The 18,327-nt window shown below is 49.6% G+C and overlaps 1 protein-coding gene across 6 annotated transcripts; it reads left to right on the top strand.

Annotated features, from left to right (window-relative positions):
• The first annotated feature begins 2,393 nt into the window (after positions 1 to 2,393).
• Positions 2,394 to 17,372, top strand: USP11 (ubiquitin specific peptidase 11). 6 transcript variants are annotated; one of them, XM_081043627.1, is made up of 21 exons: positions 2,394 to 3,054; positions 9,475 to 9,584; positions 9,756 to 9,886; positions 10,177 to 10,294; positions 10,650 to 10,795; positions 10,902 to 10,966; positions 11,089 to 11,188; positions 11,575 to 11,748; positions 11,845 to 12,003; positions 12,366 to 12,590; positions 12,728 to 12,811; positions 12,920 to 13,014; positions 13,502 to 13,708; positions 14,337 to 14,389; positions 14,551 to 14,793; positions 14,882 to 14,952; positions 15,136 to 15,248; positions 16,148 to 16,297; positions 16,382 to 16,494; positions 16,640 to 16,728; positions 16,809 to 17,372. In XM_081043627.1, exons 1-21 carry the CDS (start codon positions 2,909 to 2,911, stop codon positions 16,947 to 16,949), a joined length of 2,733 nt encoding a protein of 910 aa, XP_080899753.1. In that variant the 5' UTR covers positions 2,394 to 2,908; the 3' UTR covers positions 16,950 to 17,372. The 6 variants fall into 6 exon arrangements, with proteins under 6 accessions (XP_080899753.1, XP_080899754.1, XP_080899755.1 ...); XM_081043628.1 differs by having other exon boundaries at positions 2,841 to 3,054; positions 10,905 to 10,966; XM_081043629.1 differs by lacking the exon at positions 2,394 to 3,054 and adding an exon at positions 3,414 to 3,710.
• Positions 17,373 to 18,327: the final 955 nt, after the last annotated feature.

Here is an 18,327-nt window from a genome sequence, read left to right as displayed (position 1 = left end):
TCACAGCTATGAAAAAGGCATCAGGGTTTGCTCACACACCAGTGGAACACTGAAGCAGGCAAGGCAGGCTGGATAGAGGATGGGCTAAGAATCAAGCAGACAGAGGAGTTGGATTTACCCAAGAATATGAGGAAGCCAGCTAGAGGGTAGAGACAGGAAGGTGTAGGAAGGCTGTTTGGAAAACACGTGAAAGGCCCAAAAAACCAGGAGGTGGGGAGATGAGGCAGCAAGGCCCAGTATGACCACCACGTGTCTCACTGGGACACCATAAGGCAGGCCAGTTGGAGAAGGAATATGAGAAAAGGATAGATTTTGGACCACTGAGGGGGTAGGGGAATCCTATAATACGTGCATTAAAATCAGGAGTGAGTCCATCAATGGAATTTGAAGTTTGGATCATTATTGTCTAGGAAGTAATGAAAACCACAGTGAGACGTGGGTGAGATAACCCTGGGAAGGATGCAGGCGTTTGTGAGAGGCCACAGGTCGAATGGCACAGCCTGGGGCTTTGCCTAAGGTGTGAGGGTAGCTGAGGCTTTGATTCTCTTTGTCCTGAGAGTTCTAGCCCCTGTCCCACAGTTTTGGGCAAAGCCAAGAATAGACTTCCAAGCAGAAGAGGTGCTGTGGGCAGGGCCAGGTAAACAAAGCAGGTAATAGCAAGTCTAACTATGCTGGTTACTGAAATCCAGCGGCAGGGGCCCAAGGGCCTCGAATCATTACACTGTGTTCATGTGTGCACTTTGGTTATATCTCAGCTTGCAGCCTCGCGGTGCTATGATGGCTGTCATGGCCCTAGAGGTGGGAAAGCAAGCAGGGAAAACAGGGCACCCTCCCTCCCTGTCTGTTTCCTTGAAATAAACAGGGCTGCAACTTCCTGTGCCATCTCTTGGCTAGAACAAGATAAGGAAGTTGTCCCCCTTCCTGGCAGCAAGGGAGGCTGGAAAAATGAAGACCTTGCAAAGGGGGACAAGATTGCCAGGCCAGACTTAGAAAGGCTAGAATTCACACAACTGCTCTGGGAAGTGGTAGGGTCACCGGTGTGGGCAGAGGTGGGCTTCTGGAAGATGGAGAGAATGAGTCCAGCGCTGGGGAGAGAAACCTTTTGGACTGTAGGAAGGACTGGCCACCCAGGTAAATGGGGAGGGGGAGTCTGCAGAGGGGCAATGAAGAGAGCAGCTGGGCTTGAAAAGCAATGTGCTATGTGCCAAACCCAACTTGAATGCCACTATGGGGACCCCCAGGTGAAAGGGCTGCTCCCTTCCTCAGAGATTATGCAGCTGAGATGTTACCCCTCATCCGGGCCAGGTCTGGGCTGGGGTCTGGAATTAGTAATAAAGACACTCCCTGCCCAACAGAGGTCAATTATGAGATCGTGTATGTGGGGCGGGGTTGAAATTGTGCACAGAGGGGGTATCCTGGACACTCCAGGCCCAGGGCCCTGTGTGCATGCATGGGCCTAGAGGTGTGGAGAGGCGAGGTGTGTTCTTGCCTGTGGGAATGGGCAGTGAAGTGAAAGAAGTCACTGAAACAGACCCAGGATCCCGAGCCTGTCCTGGGGAGTTTGTGGCATGGTCAGATGGGGATAACCAACAGACAGGTATGTAGATACAGGGAACCAGAGGGAAATACTACTGTTATCACTAATAGGGAGGGTGGGGAGCCCTAGCAGAGAAAAGAATGGCATAACCTAGTGCAATGATTCTGAATTGGAGATAATCCTGCCCTGCCCCCAGGGACTTTTGGCAATGTCTGGAGACACTTTTGGTTGTCCCAACTGGGAGGCGCTAACGGTATGTGTAGTGGGAAGAGGCCAGAGATGCACATCCTGCACTACTTCCCAAAACAGAAATGCCAACAGTGCAGAGATTGAGAAACCCTGGCCTAGTGTAACGATTCTCAAACTTTTAGTCTCAAGCCTTTTATATTCTTTAAAGTTGAGGACATCCAGAAAGCTTTTGCTTTTGTCACAAAACCTCTGAAAAATTCCACCACACGTGCAAGGGACAATAAAAAAGTATTGTGAAACTAGTTTTGACTTTGTGAACCCCCTAAAGGGCTTCCTGAACGGATTGAAGGCTAGGACCACAGTTTAAGTATCTCCAGCCTGGTGTTGAAGGTCACAGCTCGAACTGGAATTCCTTTATTCAAACCACAGCTCAGCCACTTACTGGCTGGAGCAAAGTGAACTAACATTTCTGGTCCTCAGCTTGCTCCATTGGTGCCCATGGGCTACTGATATTATCTGCTGCCTAAGGCTACTATTTACTGCAATAAAGCACTTAAGGCTATTACTAGTTATCATTGCTGTAACTCCGATGAATACACAGGCCCTGGGGCTGACTTCCATTCAACACTCTTATGGAGAGAACAAACCTAGTTCAGACAGGGAAGCAGTCGGCAGGCCTGGGTGGTGCTGTGGAGGTGGTGACCTCTTTTGCATTGGATTTTGATAGACGAGAAGGGTAGTGCATTGAAAGAAGGGCATCCTGGTCCGGCTAACAAAAACGCCGCTCCCAGGGAAGGGACCCGCGGTCCCCAACAGAGAACCGAAAATACCCGCTACCTTTGTGTGTCCTCGTGTACCTCGGGGACCTCTGCCTCCACCCTCCACACAACCATTTGAAGGGACTCAACATGGCGTTAGGATCCCACAAGGCACCTACCTTTGTCTTTCTTAGCTCCCAACTGGAGGTTTGACCCCGCCTATTAGTCTCAAACATCACCACCCACGGTCCAATGCCGGCCTAGCGCTTGGACGTGTCCCACCGTGGGGCCCATTTCCAAGATTGGAGGAGACCCCGGCTGGTTGGGGGGCTTCGCTTCCGTTTCCGGTCCAGAATCCGGAAGTGGAAATTGACGGGGGCTCCTCTATCCCCCTGCGAGGGCTGTAAGAGGAGGACGAACGGCGATGGCGGCGGTCGCGGCGAATCCTTCGGCTACGGCCGAGGACCCAGAGCCACAGCGCGAAGCGGTGCCGGGCCTAGAGAGCCAGCGGCGCCAGATCGAGAACGGCGAGAGTGGGCGAGAGCGTCCACTACGGGCCGGCGAAAGCTGGTAAGACTGGGCTGCGAGCGGAGCCTTGGCTAAAGGGATAGTGGGGGTGTTGGTGATGGTGGAAAACTTGGCGCCCAGGTTCGCCGTTCGTTGGGGGCGGGGGTGTGGCCTGTGGGACGGAGAACGAGCGGGGCAGAGGGGCGGGAAAGTGCCTGTGAGTGATCGCTCGGTCTGGGAAAGAGGCGTGGACCGGGTGGTGGAGCCTAAAGCCTGAGAACCAGATTGGGTTTGTTATGGAGAGGTAGGAGGTGGGGCCTGAGAAGAAACGGCCTTGGGGATGGGCCTGGTCCTGCGTAGAGGAGCTTGGAACCTGGGAAGGAGGAGGTCCGGCGGCGGAGGTCGGGGGGCGTGGTTTGCGTGGAGTCACGTAAAGCTGGGGGCGGGGGCGGTTGCTCCACGGAGCCTGAGAACGAGGCAAGGCGGTGACGTCAGGGAGAAGAGCGAAATCCGAGCTGTGGGCGGGAGAGGGGGGCCCGCGCTTGCCAACGACGTGCGTGACGTGCGCCGAGGGGCGTGTCCTGAGGCTAAGGAAAGACTGCGGCAGAGGGGAGGTGGTGCTAGTGAAGCAGAAAATGGCGCCTGCGAGTGAGCGAAGTTTGTGACGCGGCGAGGTTTTTGCTTTGGACGAGGCCTTCCCAGGTCGGAAGAAAGTGCAGGTGATTGGCGCGGGGAGGGACTTTCGATGTTGTATTTGTTTTCTGTTTTAGTACTGTTATTTTTTTCTCTTCAGGAAAAAAAAGAGCTATTTTTAAAATGTTAACGAGTATCTTGATAAGTAGGGTTGTTTTTTACTGATTTCATGGCTAACCAGTTTTTGAAATCTACTGTTTCTGAGTTCAGTTTCTTTTTTGCCGAATTGTACCTCCTTTTTTAAATTATGAAATACGTAAGCCTTAAACAAATTATATAAAACGTTTACGTAGCTCGAATTGATGGACATTCTATAAAAATAAACGGCCGTTTTGAATAAACGGCTATTCAAAAATTTCAAGGTCGTGAAAGACAAAAGATAAACTGTTCCAGAATGAAAGAATTAATGGGATTGAACAAGTATGGTAACCAAATGCAACGTGCGATCCTGCATTGGATCCCGGAGCAGAAAAAATAAGTAATTGAGAAATGAGGCTTTTTTTCCTCATAAAATTAATTTTCTCTTTTTCACCGTAAAAGATGTTAATGGGAAAACTGGTGAAATTTGACTGGGTCTGTAGATTCGATATTAGTACTGCTAATTTCTTGCTTTTGATAATTGTATTGTGGTTATGAAAGAGAATATCTTTGAAAGAAGAACATGCCGGAATATTTAGGGGTAAAGAATCATCAGCTTACTCTCAAATGGTTGAAAAAATAGGGTATATAAAAGTGTATTTAAAGAAACAATGGTCGAGCAAATGGGTAAAATGTTAAATTTGGTCTTCTGGATGGGGGGCATACGTGAAGTCTTTGTATTACTTTTGCAGTTATTCGGAGTCTATTTCAAAGTTAAAAAAACAACTTAAAGAAAGAACAATAAAACAAACATTTGTGAATTCACCACTCGGGTTAAGATTCAGACCGTTACCTTAAGAAAGCCTTCTGTGCTCCTCCCAGATGAAAATCCGCCTCCCTGTGCCACAGGAAACTGTTATCCTGAATTTTTAATTTTGTTAAATGTTTTTCCACCACTGTATGCATCCCAAAATAGTATTTGTGGTCTGAGCTTTAATTTTATGGAAAATATATATGAAACCATACTGAATGCATACCGTGTGCATTGTATCAGGTGGTGCATGGTATCCACATGACGTCATTTGTGACGTTAGCCTTGATCACGTAGTGAAGGTGGTATCTGATCGGTTTCTCCACTGTAAAGGTACTATTTTTCTCTTTCCATGCACAGTAATTCTTTCAAAAACATAATCTATGTCCATCTGTACCTCAAAACATTTTAGCAGCTTCCCACCTCTTGCAGTGTAAATGGTAAAATTGTTAGTGGCTTGCAAGGCTTTATGATTGTGAGGCTGGTCCCCAGCTCTGATTTCTTCTCAGATCTCTCTGATTACCCTCCCCCTCACCTTCTCCAAACGGCCATATTGGACTCTTGCTGTTCCTCTAAGGCCACGAGCGGGCTCCCACCTCGTGGCCTCTACAGGGAGGTCTGCCCATCTTACAGAGATCTTTAATCACAGTACTGGTAAAATACATATTCCTGTTACTGGAGAGACACGGTTGAGATTCCCTAAATCCGTAATACGAAACCAAACGCTTTTTTTTTTCCCACACCGTTAAGCTATAGCTCTCCAAGGAAAAGCCTCAGTCCATCCTGAGAATAAACAATAACTGGAACGTATTTATGGCCCTTTTAGAGGTGTTCAGGGTTTCCTTTCCGGGCGGATTGAAAATGTTTTGGGACTAAATAGAGGTTGTGGTGGCACAACATTATGAATATACTAAATGCCACTGAATTGTTTGCTTTTAAAATGGTTCGTTTTATGTTCATTTAAAAATTTTTTGTTATATCAGTAAAAAAGTTAACCCAATGTTGGTTCAGTATTGAAGCCAGTTTACCTCTGCTATTGTGGATAATATCAAGAAGCGTTTTTCCTTAACTCCATTTTTTTATATGCTTATCTATTTAGGTAAGAGCAAAGCATCTCAAGGTTCTTTAATTTGCTGCCTATTTTCTAGGGGTTTCCTACAGTGGTCAGGAAATTTGTGTTTAAAGCATTTTGAAGTCATGAACTAACCCCAAAATCATATACCTCGTATCAATATTAATATTTGTACCTTCTGTCTTTTGTCAGCTGGTAGATCTGGGCAAGGGCAACTGATTTAATTTCTAGGAGAAGCTTATATTTTAAATGAGTAAATTCCAATCTATGCTAGTTTAGCTTCTTCGGCAAATTGCAGTTTTTCTTTTTGAGGACGAACCATCTACAAACGTAATTAGGGAAAGTGGAGGGAGTCTCTAGGTCTGTGCAGGGTGTGGGGTAGTTTCCTAACAGAGGTAAGCAAGTATGGGGTTCTTTGTTCAGGTAAGAAGGAGGATGGTTGGGTTCAGTGTTGCAGAATGGATAATGGTGTGTAAAGGGAGAGCAACAGTTAGGTTTCATTGAAGGTTAAGGACTAGCCTAGAAATATTGCAGGTTTTCTGTTGATGTAGAAAGCCGCACAGCACGGGGAACCATTAATTTAATGAAGACCGTAGAACTAAACGGAAATTTTCACATGTTTCTTTGGGGATTGCTGCTGTAGCTCTTCACAACATAGGATATGCCTTAGCGACTGGATCTAATGAAAGACTAAAACGATAGGTCTCTGACAAATCTTTTGTAACTGAGTCAGTATTCCTAGTGCTTGTTCAGACTTTTTATGAACCAAAAAGGGAAAAGCATTTCTGAATCTAGAATCCTGGAGGGGGGAATCTTTTGGTAGAGAGTTACTGTACCAGTCTTGTTGCTGGAACATGGGTAGTATGTGTTTTAGCTTGAAAAGTTTGCAGTTATTGAAAGATACTAGCATATCTAATTAATATATGTAACCATAATCAACTTAGGAAGATAAACTTTCATTTTGTTATTTTTTTAATACTAAGTTTGAAAGATGAAAGGGCTTTTATAAAAAACCTAATTAAAATTTGGATAATTTTAGGTAAACCTAATTATATGCCTATTATTCTTTTTAGAGGGGGAAGTAGCTACCAAAACTATCCCAGAGATAGTTTAGGGATAAAAGACCATTTTAATAGTGTTATTCTGAATTTGGAGCCTGAATTTTGGAAAGATAAATCAAGAATAGTTGTTGGGGTTCTTTTTTGTTTTGTCCGTTTTAAATAAAACGACAGCAAGAAAAGAATAGTTGTTAGAAAAGACAAGATATTAGTTGAAGTAAAGACAAGAAATGTAGTCAACTTTGTAAAACCAGTGATAAACGGCAAAGATTATTAGGAGCTTAACTTTTATTTTTAAAGCAAGGAATCTCTTTTACATGGGTTAAGGCATTTTTTAAATGAGTTAAGAGGATCTCAGAAAACACCAAGAGTTAACAGTAATTTGGTGACGAAAAAAGAACTTCTAATTTGGGCATAAATTAATGTGGTCAGTTTACAGAAAAAAGCCCAAATTCTAATTTTCCTTCTTTGATACTACATTATTCGTGTAACAATTTACAGGAAAGGATTTATTTATATGCCTTTATATATGTATTTAGGCTTATGCGGATATGTAAATAATTTGAAACTGTCATATTTGCCATCTGAACAAGCTAACAACCTTTTAATAAACAAGCAGGAAATCATCTCTTAATTTATATCTATTTCTATTTCTCGGTAATTGTATCTAATATAATTAACGAATTACGTGACTTATCTTAACCAAAATAACCAATGTTCTTTTCTCCAGACACAAGCGAAAACTACGGGACAGAAAATACTGTTTAGTAACTTATTTCCATAAACACATACTTTCTAGCATCTTAACAAGTTTGAGGAAGCGTAAGGAAACGTAAGTGACTTCAGCAAGATCAGTTGTACTTCTATATACTGGCAATAATAAATTCATTTAGGATAGCATCCCCAAAAGGGGGGGATGGCATCCCCTCGTAAATGAATTTATTGTAGCCAGTATACAGAAGTGAATATAACAATGCAGGTGCTTTTCAAGTGTCTTTGAATTATGGTTGTAATTTGTTTATGAAACTTCAGTCTTCTATGGAGCCTTCAGAAATAAAGGTTGTAGCCAGGTCTGTTTGTTTTGCTTACCAGCTATAAGGAGTGATTTTAATGTTAATTACTTAAAAATCTGCTTTACAAAAGTTGAACAATGCTTCTTTCGCCTTGAATGCCCCATTGAGGATACATTAGCTTACCTGAATAAAGTAACCTCCTAGACTGTCAATGGAGACAATAAGAACCATGAAGGGGGGTGAAGGATCAGGGTTGGGGTCTTCTAGATGAGTGATGGAAGGTGTGTGGTACGAACCACCAGAGTGGGGAGAGTGTGTGTCCCTGCCATGAGTGAAGTGCAGGGTCTGTGGGGATCAGTGCAGCCTCCCCCCAAAAAACCCACAGAAATCTGCCTATTCAGGCTACTTGTGACAATTGCAAGGTTTTTCTATTCCTCCACCACCCCCCACCATCTCGCTCATAATCCTTTTATAAACTATAAACAAAAGAAAGTCCGTTTTAAAAGAATCCCTTTTATTGGGTTAAATTGCTGGAAAAGTAACCAATACAATATTCCATATTTTTCATCAATTTTGTAGTTGTACGGGGGGGGGTGACAAAAAATATATATACGCATGACTTGTATGCATCTTTTGTTACCGGTATATATTGAGTATTATAATTTTAATGCAGTTTTTTTTCTTAAAATGTGTATGCTTTTTTTTTTTTTGCACCCTCTGTATTTAGTGCAGCCTTCTATGTGTCAAAAATTGCATAGCAGAGCAGTTTGTGTGTGGGACAGGCATTGTACATCTGTGTGTATGTGTGTGAGCTTTTGTGTTGAATCCCTGGGATCGAACAGTAACAGCTAACATTTAGCACTTAATATATGTCAGTTATTTTCCAGACTTGAGAATTTCTCATGACATTTTACAAAGACAGATTTCAACAGTCCTAAATGTTTATCCCGGTCGTACTTGTAAAAGTTTCTCCTTTAAAAGAGTCAGGCAAGCTGTACACTTAAAAATGGTTCAGATGGTACATTTTGTGTTGTTTTTTTGCCGCAATTTTTAAAGAAGAGTGAGCTAGTCAACATAAGCTCAGAAATTTATATAAAGCCAAAATAAATGCTAAATATAAAAATGATGAAACATGGCAGTATGCAGTCTTTGAAGGTAAACCTTACGATTTTAGTATTTTAAATTCTTTCCTGTTTCTGAGCAGATTTCAGAATTTAATAATCCATTTCTTAGCTGAAGATTTTTGCCTCCATTTGTATGTCCTTCATACAAACACTGCACATTTAACGAGTGGCTAAAGCTTTATAACATTAGCTGCAAATAACTGATATTTTGAGTCTTAATTGAACTGTTATACCACAGACTAATGCAAGTGAGTTATTTATTCTACAATAAAACCTCATGTTCCGTGGCACTGTGGGTGTGGGTTTTTTTCCCCTTTATTGAGCACATTTTCTGCTCTTAATCAAATCTTTTTTAGTATTCTAAGAAGTTAGGTAATCTATCCAAATCTGAGTTTCACTGAATTAAGTTTTGCTCCTGATTTATTTTTATATGATGCTGAAACTTTTCTTCATGTTGAATTCTGGAGAGAGTTGCTTTTTCTAATTGAGATAATTGACACATAACATTGTCAGTTTTAGGTGTACATGAAGCTTGACTTATAATGTGTTGATACTTTTTTAGTCTCATAACTTTGGGAAGTGGTAAAACTAAGCCCCAGATAACCATGTGACACCCGTTACCTGTCTGGTCCAGGTTCCTTGTGGAGCAGCACTGGTACAGACAGTGGGAAGTGTACGTGCAGGGAGGAGAGCAGGACTCGAGCACCTTCCCCGGCTGCATCAACAATGCTAAGCTCTTTGAAGGTACCAGGCCTCTGCCTCCCCACTTCAGCCTAGCCCTGGAGTTCTTGTCCCTTCTGTTCTTACAAAGGATCGTAAGCCCCTTCTTTGTGCTAGGTCATTGGTGGGATGGCCAGCTGGCGCATCGCTTTCCTTCCCTGATTCTTCTCTCCCACCTCCCCCCATCCCCCGCAGACCAGATAAACTGGTGCCTCAAGAAGGGATTGGTGGAAGGAGAGGACTATGTGCTGCTGCCCTCGGCTGCTTGGCATTTCCTGGTCAGCTGGTATGGTCTAGAGCAGGGCCAGCCGCCCATTGAACGCAAGGTATGGTGGGTGGGAAGGGTGCTGGGGGGTAGATTCTGTGGGGCGAGGGTAGGAGGAAGGCCTTATAGGCTCCGGGTGGGTCCAGACCCGAGTGTTCGCGTGTCTCCACAGATGCTGTGTAGACACATCTGTGTCTGCACTCCTCTCCCCTCATAGGTCATTACACAGGTATCTTGGTGTGTCCCCCGTGTGTGTTCGCCTGTGTATATGCTCCTCTGATCTCAGACCGTTGTGCTGCGTGGTGTATGCTATGTGGGTGTACCTGTGTGTGCGCCCGTCTTCTCTTCCAGGTCGTAGAGCTGTGTGGCACCCAGAAGGTTGAAGTGTACCCAGTAGAACTGCTGCTTGCCCCCCACAGTGATATGGGCACACCCCACAGTGCTCAATTCAGCCAAATAGATTCTGTTGGTGAGTCTAAGGGTCACAAACGAGTTGGCGTTTCCCAGCCACGGGTCACAGCTGGATGACCTAAGAGTGCATGGGGTTCAGCTGTGGTAGACTGAGAAGGCCTTGGTCAAGTTAGGTAGAGGCCCCGAGGTGTTCTCTAGCGTCCCAGGGGTACGTGAGCCGGGTTGCAGCGGCTTTGCTGGGCGGCTTCTCCAGTCCTGGGTGTGGCTCAGCTGTTGTGGGTTCATCAGGGACACGAGGCACTGACCAAGTGTGCAAGGTCGGGGGGTGGGGTGTGAGTGGTGTCTGGTGCTGAGGGGGGTCGATTATTCAGGGCCCCAGGGCAACCTTGAATGTGTTCTTTCGCCCTCCACAGACCTAGTTTTGCGTGCCGCTCGAGAGAAGTTTCTGGTCCGCCCTGAGAAAGAGACACGACTCTGGCTCAAGAACTCACAGGGATCTTTTGAGAGGTTGTGCAACCCACGTGTCACAGTGCTTGACGCTGCTCTCAAGTCTGGGCAGGTAAGGATGGGGAGGGCTTTTCTGCTCTCTAGCAGTGCTGAGGCTGGGGGAAGGGAGCTAGGCCCTCCACGAATGCCCGTCCCATTTTCCTCTCTCTTCCTCCAAGCAGTTGGTGGTCATGGAGACCCGAAGCAAGGATGGCACTTGGCCCAGCGCACAGCCGCAAGCTGGGTAAGCCCTTGAGGTGTCTGGTCCAGAGCCGGGTCCCACAGCAGGCAGCACGATGGAGCCTGAGAGCACAATTTCCCCCGCATGGAATACGTGCTCAGCTGATGGTTTCTCATCCACCCCAGGAACAAAGCATTGAAGGAGGATGAGGACTTCCAGGGCCAGCCAGGCATCTGTGGTCTCACCAACCTGGGCAACACTTGCTTCATGAACTCAGCCCTGCAGGTGGGGCCATTAGGACTGACTGGCACAGCCGCAGAGGTGGCCTTGGAGCAGTGGGGGTTGGGGCAGAGCGAGGGGGCCTGCAGGGCAAGGGGTCAGGTTAGAAGCTGGGACCCCACAAGGCTGACTTCACATGCCCATGTTCCTTCCTGAAACGTCACTACCTTGTCTACTGGCCCCCTGCTTTCCCTTTTCTTCTCCCACTTGTCACCATGTTGTTCTTCCTTCTCCTGAAATACTGCTGTATTCTCTCTCCCGTTCCTGCACCTTTCCTTCCCCTATCCCTCTGCCCCTTCTCTCTTTCTTCCCCCTCCCCCCTCACTTCCTTTTCTGTCCCTACCTCGGCCACCTTTCCTCTCCACCTCACTGCCCTGGCCCTGCCCCCGCAGTGCCTCAGCAATGTGCCACAGCTCACCGAGTACTTCGTGAAAAACCGCTACCTGGAGGAGCTCAACTTCTGCAACCCGCTGGGCATGAAGGGGGAGATCGCAGAGGCCTATGCAGACCTGGTGAAGCAGGCCTGGTCTGGCCACCACCGCTCCATCGTGCCCCAAGTGTTCAAGGTGTGACTCAGCCCTGAGCTGCCCCTACCCCGCTCCCCCACTTCTCTTGACTCTCCTAACTCCCTCTTGTGCTAATGGTCCTGCCCATCTTCTCAGACCAAGGTCGGCCACTTTGCATCCCAGTTTCTGGGCTACCAGCAGCATGACTCACAGGAGCTGCTGTCATTCCTCCTGGATGGGCTGCATGAGGACCTCAATCGTGTCAAGAAAAAGGAATATGTGGAGTTGTGCGACGCCGCCGGGAGGCCAGATCACGTAGGTGCTCCTGAAAGCCCCATTAAAGCCTCTAGGGCCTCTGCCTCGGGGATGGTCTGGCCCCCCTGGGCTATCCCGTACCCCTCCCCGCCCCTGCCCTCACCTCCAGCCTCAGTCCCAGCCTTGGCTCCAACACATCTGCCTCCGCACCCACCTCAGTCACTCTCCCCACACAGCCTGCTGCCCCAAATAAACCCCAAGCCTGCCAGTGAGCACAGTACCCAGACAGCGCTCGCTGTAACTCCACCTCCAGACTGGACCAGTGGCCCTCACCTTAACACGAACCCCATGCACATCCACCCCAAAACACGGTCCTCCCTGCGCTGGGCAGGCCCCACCACCTACCATGACACTGTCAACAGGAGGTGGCTCAGGAGGCTTGGCAGAACCACAAGCGGCGGAACGATTCTGTGATTGTGGACACTTTCCACGGCCTCTTTAAGTCCACGCTGGTGTGCCCTGATTGTGGCAATGTGTCTGTGACCTTCGACCCCTTCTGCTACCTCAGTGTCCCGCTGCCTGTCAGCCACAAGAGGGTCATGGAGGTCTTCTTTGTCTCCATGGACCCCCGCCGCAAACCAGAGCAGGTACGGGGCATAGGGACGTTGGGGACACGAGGGACACATAGTCAGAGCTAGTTTGATTATCCCTCCATGCCTCAGGGTTCCTGCACTAACTCAGCTGCATGCCCTCATTCTCTTTTGTGGACACTTGTCTCCCTCAGCACCGGCTCGTGGTCCCCAAGAAAGGCAAAATCTCGGATCTTTGTGTGGCCCTGGCCAAACACACTGGTGTCTCACCAGAAAGGGTAAGGCTCTGGATGGAAGGAAGGTGCGATTCAGGGGCAGGGGCCGGAAGGTCCTGGGGAGACCTTGGCGACTGACCAGCCCGTCCCTTCTCGGTATCCTGTTCCCAGATGATGGTGGCCGATGTTTTCAGTCACCGCTTCTATAAGATCTACCAGCTGGAGGAGTCTCTGAGCAGCATCTTGGACCGAGACGATATCTTCATGTGAGTGAAGGGACTGGAGAGGTCAGGGTTCCCCAGGAGCCTCCTTTGCTTAACCGCTCTCCCTCTCCCCTTGCCCAATTGACAGGGTATCTGCCCTGTACAGGCCTCAGCCGTGTACCTTAGCAGGGCAGGGGTTTTGAAAGTCTTTGAGTAACTAAAATAGAAAGTGCTTCACGAGTAGAAAAGTTCTTTGTCAACCAAGCAGTGTTTTCCAAAAACAAAATGGTTTCAGATCCCTTTGTCACTAAAGGTTTTTGTTCACCCCGTAAGTGCTTTAGAACTCCAAAGTACTTTATAAAACATCACATAAAGATTGTGCCGTGGAAATCATCTAACAGTTTGCAAAAGCACAAAACACGGGGTGACTCTTCAGACCCTTTAAAAAAATATTTTCAGGCTGTGAGGGGTGAGTGGATGGAGCAACTGGGGTGGAGTCTGAGAGCTTTGAGGTGTCCTGATCAGGCATGACCCGATGTCCACCCCCCAGATATGAAGTGTCAGGCAGGTCTGCAATCTGCGAGAACTCCAGAGAGGACGTGGTGCTCCCTATCTACTTGCGTGAGCGCACCCCAGCCCGGGACTACAACAACTCCTACTACGGCCTGATGCTCTTTGGGCACCCACTCCTGGTGTCAGTGCCCCGGGACCGGCTCTCCTGGGACTCCCTGTACCACATCCTGCTGTACCGCCTCTCGTAAGTGTGAACTCACACCGGGGTGTGTGGCTGCTTGGCTGCCACCTCCCTCACACGGCCACGAGACAGCTCAAACAATATGGCCGGAGAGGAACATGGAGCCTTTTTCTTTCTCTCAACCTCTGGCTTCGCCACTGCTTCTCCTACGTAGGTGCTGGGCATGCAGAGGTGAAGGAAACAGACGGAATACAGACAGCTTCACCTTGTGCCTAAGTCTCTCCTCGGAAAGGCTTGCTCATTCGTAGTCTGCCCAGTAGATTTATAGTGGGCTTAAAATCCAGAGTCCTTCCTGAGGCCAACAGCACTGCTGTCCGGCTTAGTCTCCCTGACGTCACACTTACAAATCCACTCCTCAGGGGCCTCCCCTGCCCGAAACTGACAGCACATGTGTGTCTGTGAGCCAGTGGCTTATCCCCCCTAAGGCCCACGCGCCCTAACTGTGGCACGCCGGGCCCTCCATTGTCAGGCTGCGTCTTCATGCATTTCTGGGTCGTTGCCTGAGACCTTCTGGGCTCCTCATTAACAACCGTCTGTGTGGCTTCCGTTGTGAGCAAAGTAGAATCCCGGGCTCTACCCTCCCTGCCTTGTGCACCCGCCCTTGCCCCAAGAGTCCCTTGTCTCTCCGCAGACGCTATGTGACCAGACCCAGCTCGGATGACGAGGATGATGGCGATGAGAAAGGTGAGGAAGAGGATGGACAGGGATGAGGGTCTGTACAAGTGCTTCTGAGGGTGGGGGGGTCTGTGTAGGTCTCCCCCCCACAGGGTCCACCTGGATGGTCATTGCCACACCCCGTGGGGCTGACACAGACCCACCTGTGACGTCCTCCCCTGTCCTAGCAGACATGGCAGCTAAGGACAGCATCCCCAAGCCTGGACACGTGGCTGGGGGCAGCTCCCAGAACCCGGGGCCAGAGCAGGCTGGGCCCAGCTCTGGAGTCGCAGGCGGGAGCCGCGCCCCCGTGAACAACTCCCCTGGACCATCTCACTGGCCCCAGAGAGCACGGCGCAAGCACCTGTTCACCCTGCAGACCGTGAACTCCAACGGGACCAGCGACCGCTCGAACTTTAACGAGGATACTCACGGTGTTTCCTCCAGCTGGGAGGCGGGGTTAGGGAGGCGGGGAGGGCTCTCCTGGGCCGCAGGGCGCATAACCACCCCCCTCGCCCCCAGCCCAGCCATACATCGCCATCGACTGGGAGCCGGAGATGAAGAAGAGGTACTACAACGAGGTGGAGGCTGAGGTAAGCGGGGTCCCGGGGTGGGGGGCACTTGCAGTGGCGCCCCTTCAACTTTTCACACCCCCCTCCCAAGTCCTCCAAGCTGTGACCACACAACACAGCGTCAAGTCTCAGATTCCTGCCTTCAAAGTCCATGCTGTTAAGCACTCACCGCTGCCCCCTTTTATCCACACCTCCCGGGCCCAGGGCTACGTGAAGCATGACTGCGTCGGGTATGTGCTGAAGAAGGCTCCTGTGCGGCTGCGAGAGTGCATTGAGCTCTTCACCACTATGGAGACCCTGGAGAAGGAAAATCCCTGGTGAGGGACCAGACCGGGGCCTCTGTGGCTCCAGTTAGGTGGGACCACCCACCCAGGTCCCTATTACATCTAAATACACCTCCTCCTCCCTTCCCCTTCACTCAAACCCTCCTGTCACTCTGGCCACCAGCGTCCTAACCATGTCAGAGTCTTTACCTGGGCTGTCCCTCCTCCCAGGAATGCTCTTCCTCCTGTTCTCTGGCAGGACTGCTTCGTTTTGCTCAGGTCTCCGACCCACTGTCACCCTATCAGAGAGAGATATGCTCCTAACAGGGTTAAAAGTCGCTCCCCCCCAGCTGTCACCTCCCAGGGCTTTTTCTTCCTGGCTGACGCCGCTGGGTGTCACATACTAGGTCCGCTTTTGCACCGTCATTTATCTCCTCCGTTAGAGTAAGCCCCTCGAGTGAAGACTTGAGTGTTCACTGTGTGTCTCTTCTCACTGATTGTAAGTGTGGGGGTATGCAGTAGGCACTCAGATGCTTGCAGAGTAAATATAACAAAGAGAACCGAAAAGATAAAGGTGGTCTCAAAAATAAGAGCAATAGAAACAGAAAACTCAGCAACATTTCCGTGCAGCAGGAAGGGAGCAGAAATACAAAATAGCACCAAAGGAGTCAGCAGTACGGTTAGTCACTACCTAGTAGGTGGGTGACGGAAGCAGGCAGAGAAAATGAGAGCGCCAAGTGTCTTACGGACCGGAAACTAGTACAAAAGCATATCCAGAAGGCAATCGGTGAGCACTTGAATGAAAAGCGCGATTTTAACGTGTGAAAAGCAAACTTAGAGGAACGAACGGGCTAGAAATAAGAGCAGCATCTGGACAGGTCAGGACCCACAAAGGCCACCTGGTACAGAGCATGCCCAGAAAGTGTCCGTAGTGACTCGGGCTCTGTCTGCAGGTTCTGCCCCTCCTGCAAGCAGCACCAGCTGGCCACCAAGAAGCTGGACCTGTGGAAGCTGCCGGAGACACTCATTATCCACCTGAAGCGCTTTTCCTACACCAGGTTTTCCCGCGAAAAGCTGGACACCCTTGTGGAGTTTCCTATCCGGTCTGTGGACGGGAGGGTGGCTGGGGGTAAGGCAGGGAGTGGGGAAGGGGCACGCGCTTGTGTTAACCCTCCCCCCACCCACAGGGACCTGGACTTCTCGGAGTTTGTCAAGCCGCAGAACGAGTCGGCCCCAGAGCTGTACAAATACGATCTCATCGCGGTGTCCAACCATTATGGGGGCCTGCGTGATGGACACTGTAGGTGGCAGCCCTGGGGTGGGGAGGGTGTAGCCACGGGCTGTGGGCGCCTGTGGTGAGGACCTCACGGTGGGAGGGTGACAGTGAACCTGGGCACCTCTCGGGGGCTAGAAGGTAGCTAAGGACAACTCCCCCTCTCTTCCAGACACTACATTTGCCTGCAACAAGGACAGTGGCCAGTGGCACTACTTTGATGACAACAGCGTCTCGCCGGTGACTGAGAATCAGATCGAGGTCTGACTTGCGTCCTACCGGCTCCCCTCCTCCTGCCGCTCCCCTCCCCGATCCACGCTAACTCCTGTCCTTCCCCACAGTCCAAGGCAGCCTACGTCCTCTTCTACCAGCGCCAGGATGTGGCTCGTCGTCGCCTGCAACCCCAGCCGCCCTTATCTGACCCTCCAGCACCTCCTGCCTGCGCTCAGCCCCCCAACCCCGAGTTCATGGATGTAAACTGAGCGGGCCCGGGCCCTGCCACGTTACTAGAAGTTACCTCTGTTCCCTTCTTTCCCCTCCCCAGCCGCCCCCCCACCCTTACCCTCTTAACCGCCCCTTTAACTATTCTCTTAAAGGTGTTAGGTGCCCCAGTGCCAGGTGTTGCAGGCTTAGTTGTGGCTACTGTTCTCCTGTGCCGCCGTATTGCTGTTTCCTGGGGAGCAAGAGGTGTCTCTTCCCGGCAGTGTGACCCTGCCTGTGTTTGCCCCTTAGAGCATTAACCGTCCCTTCTAGTCTCTATTTATGGTGTTGCCTTCCCTCTGTCATCAACCTGGGCTGTTCTGCATGGGTGGTGGTGGGTACACCCGAACACAAGAGTGTATTTTCTTATTGAGACCCTGTATCTTTCTCTGTGTATACATAAAGTGCCAGTGTGTTTCTCGGCAGTGTGGGGTTTTGATTTCACGTCGTGCGCCTGTGTGGTTACGTGCTTATGGAATGCCAGGTGTATGACAGATGCCGCTCTGAGTGCTTGTCGAGCACCAGCTGTGTGCAGGTGCTATTCTGAGTGCTCCTGCCTCACGCTCTGCGCGCCACACACAATTCCCAGTACTAAGTATTTTCCGGAGCATTTTACACATTGAATCCTCTCAACAGTCTCACACAAGAGTTGTCATCTCGATTCAGATGGGGAAACTGAGGTACAGAGGTCAAGCAGTTGCTCAAGTTCAGTCGGGAGGTCAGCACACCTCATCGTCAGATACACCGCTGTCGGTCTGTTGGGGAGGGGGGGTGGTTGGACTTTTCTGTGGACGGGAGCCGCACTACAGCTGGTGTTGCCGGGGTGGGGGGTTCACCTGGAACAGGCATCCATGTGGGTAAATGCATGGTTTTTGGGCATAAAGGTACTATCTGGACCAGCTCACAGGCCCCCTGTAGTGTCCTGAGGAGAACTGCAGAGGAGGTACATGGCCCAAACCAGCCAACCTGGCAGGATACGATCGCTGTGGCTGTGTTGCCCTTGGACTTAGCCCCCTGCCATCATGACCCCAGCTGTCGCACCGGGCAGGGTCCCTCCAGCCTCATCCCAGAGAAGAGGAAGCTGTCGCCCCCACCACAGAACGGCTACCGCATCGGAGGCCATTTAAGCACTGAACGTCCCCCACCTGACCCCTTCTGTAGGTGCCAACTCACCTCTGAGAAAGGCTGTGGGGTGGAGTGGAGCAGACAGATGTGTAGTATGGACATAAGCCTCTAGTTCTTCACACTGAGGAAGGGAATCCTGTTCGGTGGCCATTTTGAAGGGACCATTCCCACAGGGTCTCGACATTACCCCCCAGCCCACTGCCCTTGTACCAGACCTGGCAAGACCCACTTGGGGGGTCACTCGGCCCAGCATTA

This window comes from Rhinolophus hipposideros, assembly GCF_964194185.1.
Source record: "Rhinolophus hipposideros genome assembly, chromosome: X".
NCBI lineage: Eukaryota > Metazoa > Chordata > Mammalia > Chiroptera > Rhinolophidae > Rhinolophus > Rhinolophus hipposideros.
Note: the sequence above shows the minus strand (reverse complement) of the source record. Positions and strands in the feature narration are given on the sequence as shown.